The following is an 8,940-nucleotide window of genomic DNA, read 5'->3' on the forward strand; positions in this document are numbered from 1 at the left end:
ATATATACACAACATAGATGTATTTTTATATATCTTATTTTTAAAAAAAAAAACTAAAATAAGGATAATAAAAAGGTGAAGTGTAAATAATGTCATCTAACTTAGTTGGAAACAGGAGTGATATTCCATATTTACAATCACATGATGTCTACTTCATTTTAGTTAGTCGCTCATTACACACACAAAAATAAAATTATGAAATTAAAAACAAATGATCCAATCATCAATTTCGTTTATTTCAACAAGGTAAAAGTTATTGTACATCCAACATCTAGGAGCATTACTTTGATCCAAAAAGTAGATATCGGATTAAGGCTATGTTTAGTTCACCTGAAATTTTCTGATTTGAACTTATTTTTTCTGATCTGAACTTATTTTTTCTGATCTGATCTGATCTGATCTGATTTGATCTGGTCTGAACTGATATGATTTACAAGATCTTAGCTTTTATAAAATATATTATTACTATTATATTATTACTTTATAATTCATTATTATGCAATACATTATAAGATCTTCTCTATAGTATTACTATTATATCATTTTATTTCTATTACAACTTTTACACAACTTTTATTAATAATAATAATTATTATCATTGTTATAAGAACAACAATAATAATTATAATCATAATAATAATTATTATTACTAAAAATAATTATATAACTCAAGTCATTAATTTATAAGAGCACTTATACAATTTTTCACACTTTCCCTTAAAAAAGATGTTTCACACTTGAAAAGTCGGCAGACTCAACTCTTTTTTTTATGTAAAATAAAATAAAATATACAAATAACTATGACTTGCACATAAAAAAAATAGCGTGCAACTTCAAATAGCTAGAGAGATTTGAAATTCGGTAGTAAGAGGTGTACCGAATCTAAATTTATAATTTGTATCTCACACTTAGCTTATTTTGAAATGTAAACTGAACTTAGTAGTTTCGTTGTCATGGATTTGAGCTATCATATTATATATATTTCTTATTTTTGCGTCAATCTTATGTTCTCAACACGTGGCTTTTAATTTTCTATTATTTAATAACAACAAAATAACATAATATAATGATAACAATAACATTTATAATGGTAACAACAAGATTGATAATAATTACCAATATTAATAATTAATAAACAACCATAATAATCCTTGTGAACAAATGTACTTAAATAATAATACTCCCTCTGTATTTTTTTATCTTTCTCACTTAGAATCTTGACACTATTCACAATTAGAGAGAATCTTTTAGATTTTTCTCAATATATAAGAAAAAATATAGTCATGTGGGGTCTTGTTTGATTCGTCTCAATGAGTATTTTATTAATATTCAATTAGTATAATTTTTACTAATATGTAATGAAAGATATTTAATAGTAATAATGAGTTTTTAAATATAAGCATGATCTGATCTGAACTGATTTGGTCTGATCTAATCTGATCTGAACTTATTTTTTCTGATCTGATCTGATCTGAACTTATTTTTTCTGATCTGATCTGATTAGATCTGAAATAAGTAAAAATAAGGTGAATTGAACATAGCCTAAAAAAAGTTCTACTCGCCAAAATCCCTATTTATAGAACATAGTGCATAGCCTGGGACTTAGCATGTACTCATCAACCTATCCATTTGTTTGCAATAATGGCAACCTCAGAAGCCACAAACACAAAAACTCAAGAATTATTGGAAGAGGAGTCCAAAAAGCTAGAACAACTCACCCTCCCAAAAGATCAAATCATGTGGTTTGAATATCCAATGCAACTTTATCAAGGTTTTTGGCGCCTAAATATGATTTCTGAGATGGTTCCTGCATTCCAAACCCAATTTCAAGCTCTTGATACTGATATTATCTTAGCCAGTCTGCCTAAAACTGGTACAACATGGTTAAAATCCCTCCTTTTTACTATTGTCAATCGCAAGAAATTCTCTGTGTCTGTTAATACTAGTATTTCTCAACACCCTATTCATACCCAAAATCCTCATGAGCTCGTCCTCCACTTCGAGTTCGAAGTTTACAAAAATATCCACAGAAATGATCAACCAGACTTAACTAAAATACCCATTCCTCGACTTTTTGCTACTCATATACCATACTCATCGGTCCCAGAATCGATCAAGACTTCCCAATGTCGAATTGTTTATATTGGTCGAAACCCTTTAGACAATTTCATTTCATTCTGGCATTTTTGTCTTCAGTTTGATGAATGTAAGAGCATTAAGCCAAGTATGGAAATGATGGAAGAATATATTGGTATGTATTGTAAGGGCGTATTCCCATTTGGCCCCTATGAAGATCATTTGTTGGGGTACTGGAAAGAGAGCATGCAAAACCCACAAAAAGTGTTATTTTTGGAATATGAAGGACTTAAGAAAGAGCCTAAAATGCAATTGAAAAGGTTGGCTGAGTTTGTAGGTTTCCCATTTTCGGAAGAGGAGGAGAAAGGTAATGTAATAGATGAAATAATAGAGTTATGTAGCCTTAAAAGTTTGAAAGAAATGGAAGTCAATAAGAATGGTAAGTTTTATCCTTGGGTTGAGAATAAGGCTTTGTTTAGAAAAGGAGAGGTTGGTGATTGGGCCAATTACTTAACTCCTTCAATGGCTAAGCAAATTGATGAAATGCAAGAAAAGCTTAAGAAGGATGGATTTTCCTTTACATACTATCAAGGAAACCTATAATTTAAAGATCCGAGTTATACGTGTATGAAAACTCTCTTATTTGGTTTCTTCTAGTGTAAGAAAACTCTCATTTATGAGGGAAATGATTTCTTATGATAGTTCATGTTAGCCGATTTCAATATATTTTGGAACTAAGGCTTTGTTGTTGCAGCCGAAAGGGTAAATAAGTATTATGTTAATTTTGATTGTAAAAAAAATAACAGGTGTCTAAACGTCTTAGTCCAACTTGAGATAAGGCAACCTACTACTTTATAATTTTTGTTTGTATATTTGCAATTTCATGGCACTAAAATTATTCCTAAATCATGTACCTTCTGAAAATTTTGGATGGAGTCATGGATGAGAACTAATGCTTATACTACCGCCGTTTTCAAAAGTTTTTATTATTTTGACTAATTTTCTCTCATAAAAAGATTCCAAATTATAAAAATAACAAAAGAAAATTGAAGGAGTACCTTTTTCATCTCTTGTATGTGCAAGGAATATACTTCGGAAAAGCAAATCAAGATATGCTTTCATGCGCCTCTTGATAGCTAATTGAATTAGATGTATCGGATTCTCTATATATATGTTGATGTATGCACAAGAACCCCTTCTAAGCGCTTGTTTTTTCAAGTCATAGAGTAGAAAGAAAATAAAATTAAATAAAGTATTGAAGGAATGGCAATAATAATTATTTCCTTTATTAGATTATTGGTTCCACACTATCAAGATGAAACACTAATAGCTAATAAGTGTGGGATTGAGAAATGTAACATAATCAGCTCACATGGATAGGATTGATAGGATAACTATATCCATCAAATGAAAACCATTACCTCGCTCATCACTTATTAACGCATCCAACAAAAAATATTTATTTTCCAATACTCAAAAATCTTACAAATTCTTAAATATTCCCAAGAGCACATATAAATATGTGCTCCCAAACACATTTTCATGCATATTAGTCACATTTGTCAAATGAATAATGTAAATGTGTACAAATATAAAATGTGCACAGAAGTACTATAGAGACTTTGCAAAAATCTCATACCAAATAAAAATTTGAAAAAACTAATTAAAGGAGAGAGAAATAATGAAGCTTGTGGTAGATACTTGTCACTCAAGAAAAGATTTATGATTCATTATTCCATCAAAGATATTAGTTTACTATTTGTCATCTAATTTTTAACTAAGAGACCCTTGACGTTTTACGAAATGTATGAGGTACATCCCTCCGTTTTTAAATATTTATCATATATCTTTTAAGTTTGTATATTATGTACCGGATACCTTTAATAAAAATGACAGTGCTTATATTTATTAACTTCGATGATAACATGAAATCACTTAAGCTTCAACCTCATTCACCGATTAACTAATCACATGCGATGGTGGTGGTGGGGAAAGACAGAAGATTCGGTGGTGGTGGTGGTTGATGCATTGTTGCGGTGGAAATGGTGGTTTTGGGGTGGTCTCGAAGGGGAGGGTGTTGGTTTCAGGAGTGGGGGAGGGAAATGGGGTGTTTTCCCATGGGCAGGGGTGGGGGAGGCAAAAATATTTTCCGGTGGCGATGGCGGTGGCGGTGGTCGATGGTGGTGGTGGTGGTGGTGGTGGCGGTGGTCGATGGTGGTGGTGGTGGTGGCGGTGGTTGGCAGATGGGAGCTGTTTGGAATTGGGATATAAAATTCTTGGATAATTAGTGTAAATATTATTGTATTTAATTAAGCTCCTTAACCCTGTTTTAAGTATAGTCTCCAATTTTCTCTCTATATAAATATCTTGACTTTTGTACCACTTCTATTTAGAAACGAAGGGAGTACTAGATATTGATGGTTCTGGTAGAATATCACACGTTCCTTTACACACTATCAGAATTATACGTAGTATAAAAGGTTATATGAAGCGTTCGACTCAATTTGTACTAGAGGAATACTGTAATATACCAAATATGTATATTCATCTTTAAATATTTGATAAACTAGACTATACTCCATCACAGTTGGACGTTCAACATAAACAGTACAATGAGCTTAAAGCTATAAGTATTGGTTAACTTTGGTAACATTAATTTGTAACACATCTTAAGCAAGCTTCAATCACACATTTTAAAGACTTCTTTAACCAGTCTAGTTTTTCCCTCTTGTTTACGGAACTCTTGAATGAATTCCCCGAAAGTATAGCTCCTATACAAAGGAGGATGATTTTCATCAACCAACTCTGATATGGGGCTAACACAATCATGCTCATTCGGGCCAACAAACATAGCGAACGAAACCCTTTTCTTCGCCACATTAGTCACTGCCCTATGACGTACACTCTTATACCTGTCATTGCTTAGAACTTGCAATTGATCACCCACATTGATCACAAGCGAATTCGGAGAAGGATTAACATTAATCCATTTCCCATCTTTGAGCACTTGAAGGCCTGTTACTCCTTCCTCTTGTAGTAGTAGTGTAAGGATATTGAAGTCTGTGTGATCGCGCAATCCTAAGGTAAGCTCAGGTCTTGGACATGGTGGATAGTAATTTGCTTGTGCTGTGTATGTAGGATTTAAACTTTGATGTAGGAAGTCTTTGTGTAAACCAAGTCCTTGAGATATTAAGCTCAATATTTGAGTGTTAAGAGTGCCAATTTGCTTGGCATATGTACCAACAATTTCCCTGCAGTAAGTTGATCAGGGAACCTAAATATCAATCATAATGGTAGATTGGAACGCACATTATCAAAGTCCAACAAAGACCAATTCCAATAATCCAATCCAAAACAATTTGGGTTCTAAATTTGAGTCATCATTCAATCCGAACTTTATTATAAGTCTAATTGAATTCAGTAAAAATAGTTTTTATGAAAGTTCAAATTCAATCTAGTCTAATCTAAATTTCACATTCAGGTTCTTTTTCCGATTAGGCCTACATGAACCTTTGTTCTTAAAAAAATATGCTAGAGATACCAAAAAAAACTAATAATATATCATTTTGCTTTAATTATAAATGTCTTGGTTATATTGCCAAAATCATGACCATAAACTCTCCCTATCATGCATTAAAGGTATACTAGTGTAGAATCTTGTTTGCAATTTTTTTTCGGTATTGTTAGATTCTTTTAAACGTAAATTTTCAGAATATTAAATGTTCATACTTTTTTGAATATATACTAGAGATAATATGATCAAAGATGTATATTAGAAATTACGGGAAAAAAAACCATGAAACTCGTTAACATGTATAGAATGGCTTACGAATGGAGTTTGGGCCAAGGTTGAGTCCGAATTCAAAGTCAGCCCAAACATAATCTCAACTATTTAGCCCGACAAATTAAAGCCGATTGGGTTAGATTTCGGACTTTTCCTATATAGTCCAAAGAGATAGATAAAGCCATAGGCATGGAAGAGCAAGACAATAATTAATAATACCCCATAAATAATTGAAAATTTCCATTTCAGACCAATTCTCCCTCAATCTGGTGGAGGTCCTCTTTAACCTTGAACTGGTTAAGGGCTAAAGCGAATGTTACCCTTCACCTCAGACTTAGACCAGTCCAAAATTACTTCAAACATCTCTATTATACGGCAATTAAGAAGTTGGTGTCCATTTGAGATATCTTAAATGTCTTTTTTTAAAAAAAATATTTTACAATTTGATGTTAATATATTATTAATGTTATACATCTTTTTATAATTTAAGGGAAAAGCTATATTCATCCCGAAGGGCTGTATATAAGAAGCTAAAATGAAAATAAGTTGTATTAATTGATCATTTATTACATTGGTTAATGCAAAAATTTTCCATAAATTAACAACTTATTTCCATTTTAAATAGTGTATTTATGTTTGATATACAACTCTAGTATTAGTTGAAGAAAATAGATAACAAAAACTATAATAGTCAATTAAAGAAAATATATAACAAAAACTTTAGTAGTCAATTAAGAGGTGTTAGGCCTGTTAGCCAATTACCACACGCCTATGATATCTCTAAAATGATTACCTATTTTTGTTTTATTATGCCCAGTGATGATCAACTTTGAACATATTCTTCACTTATATTATTATAAACATTATTGTGGGAATCTTGTCATACTTTATAAAGTATAAATTTTAGCTTTTTATAATCTTTAGAAATGTAAATGATTACTATCATTTGTAATTAATAAAGAAATATATAGTCATATGAGATTTTTTTTATTTGTCTTTAACTTTTTATAATCTTTAGAAATGTAAATGTAGATACTTTTAACGTTCAAACAATACATTGACAAATAACAAAAAGGTAGAGTGTAACTATTATAAAGAAACGGAGGGAGTAAGACATACGCATACCTGTAACGAGGAGGATTCTGAGGTAAACTTAGAGTAAAACTAGTATGAACAGGATGCCAAGTATGGAAAAAGGCTTCACCCCACATAGAAATCTTCTCTTGAGTCTCTTGATCCTTAATAAAATACTTGAAAATTTTTCCATCTTCCATATGATTAGGTGAGACCAAGTGAGCTTTTTCTTCATATGGAAGTTGGAAAAAGTTTGTGATAACATCCAATACATCGTTGCATAACTCCATTGAAATCCCATGATTAATCACTTGAAAAAACCCAAATTCTTCACAAGCTTTTGCTATCCGTTGAACAAGTGCTTCATTATCTTCATTCATGTCGATGATCGGAATCGAATTCGAGTGAGGATTGATTGTGAAAATTGGTTTGTTTTCATCTGGGACGATGAATTTTGGTGTAAGTGAAAGAGGGTTCGCATCAGTTGCCCATTGAAAAGAAGTCATATTATCCAATTTTAGTAGGAGTAATATGAAAAAATGAAGATCTAAACAAATAAGGTGTTTACTTAAAATGCGAAGAATAGATCATATGATAGCTGAACCAATTTGATGTTTACTCTTTCCTAAATCCTAGTATGCATCAAAAGAAACAAACCAAACAAAAAAAAAGGAGAAAGATCAATTGAAAAATGATTAGCTATGAACTTACGAGTTACGACTTTATAAGCTTAGTTGACTTGATCATGATGGACTAGCAGTACAACTCGAATATATGCTATATTATCAACTCGACGTGATAAACGCTAATACAGTAGCTAGATTCTTTTTTTTTTAATGGGGGGAATAAAGTCTTGTTTTTTTTTAGGGGAATAAATTTCTTGTTCTTAGTAAACTTGTAAAGTGATCGAATTGGCCATATACAGTAGCTAGATTCTTTTTTTTTTAATGGGGGGAATAAAGTCTTGTTTTTTTAGGGGAATAAATTTCTTGTTCTTAGTAAACGAAGCGGTGGCCTCCTGTAGCTCTCAAAAGTCGTCGGGCCCAGATGGCTTTAATTTTGCTTTTGTAAAGGAGGCCTGGGACACAATTAGGGATGGCAATCCAATCCGAATCCGACCCTAGTCCGCTCCGATTCGAAGGAAAAACTCCGAGTTGACTCCGACAAAAAAGTAATCCGACTTCGACTCCGTTTAAAAAATCCGACTCCGAGTCGGAGGAGGGTCGGAGTCGGATCTCATAAAATAATCCGACATCCGAATCCGACTCCGACTTTGAGTCATTCAATCATTTTTTCTTATTTATGTAATGTATTATTTATGTATAATCTGACTTCGACTTTCAGCCAGTTGTATTATATAGGCTTTTCCCACAGAAAAAATAATAAAAAAATTGGAAGAAAAATAAGTCGGATCAGGTTCGGAGTCGTATGTTCGGATTTTAAGTCGGATGTTCGGATTTTAAGTCGGGTCGGATCTCGGAGTCGGATGTTCGGATTTTAGGTCGGGTCGGATTCGGATTTTCAAAGTCGGATCTCGGAGTCGGACTCGGATTTAAAATCCGACTTTCTGTAGGGTCAGAGTCGGATTATGCATAATCCGGTCCAAGTCCGACCCGTTGCCATTCCTAGACACTATCAAAGAAAATGTCTACTCAATGGTAGAAGATTTCTGGGGTGGCAGAGGGCTTCCGAAGGGCTCGAACATTGCTTGGGTTGCTCTAATTCCTAAAATCGACAAACCCGAAAGCTTCAAGGACTTCCGTCCAATCAGCATGGTCGGATGCTCTTACAAAATCATTTCAAAGTTATTAGCAAGGAGACTCCAGAAAGTAATGGCATCCCTCATTAGCCCTTACCAATCCTCCTTTGTTAAAGGAAGACAAATTTTAGACAGCGCCCTTATTGCAGGAGAGTTAATTGACAGTTGTAAACGGAAAAAAATTGAATCCACTATCTTAAAGCTTGATTTTCATAAAGCTTTTGATAGTGTATCATGGAGCTTTTTA

The 8,940-nt window shown here is 32.7% G+C and overlaps 2 protein-coding genes across 2 annotated transcripts; one reads left to right on the plus strand and one right to left on the minus strand.

Annotated features, from left to right (window-relative positions):
- Window positions 1-876: 876 nt before the first annotated feature.
- LOC104887593 (cytosolic sulfotransferase 5) lies at window positions 877-2,948 on the plus strand. The gene has a single exon (XM_010672257.4). The coding sequence runs from the start codon at window positions 1,642-1,644 to the stop codon at window positions 2,677-2,679; it is 1,038 nt and encodes a 345-aa protein (XP_010670559.1). The 5' UTR covers window positions 877-1,641; the 3' UTR covers window positions 2,680-2,948.
- Window positions 2,949-4,594: 1,646 nt separating this feature from the next.
- LOC104887592 (flavanone 3-dioxygenase 2) lies at window positions 4,595-8,578 on the minus strand. The gene is made up of 2 exons (XM_010672254.4): window positions 6,986-8,578; window positions 4,595-5,327 (listed from the first exon to the last, which is right to left on the minus strand). Exons 1-2 carry the CDS (start codon window positions 7,438-7,440, stop codon window positions 4,757-4,759), a joined length of 1,026 nt encoding a protein of 341 aa, XP_010670556.1. The 5' UTR covers window positions 7,441-8,578; the 3' UTR covers window positions 4,595-4,756.
- Between the last annotated feature and the right edge of the window lie 362 nt (window positions 8,579-8,940).

Source organism: Beta vulgaris, chromosome 2 (assembly GCF_026745355.1).
Source record: "Beta vulgaris subsp. vulgaris cultivar EL10 chromosome 2, EL10.2, whole genome shotgun sequence".
NCBI lineage: Eukaryota > Viridiplantae > Streptophyta > Magnoliopsida > Caryophyllales > Amaranthaceae > Beta > Beta vulgaris.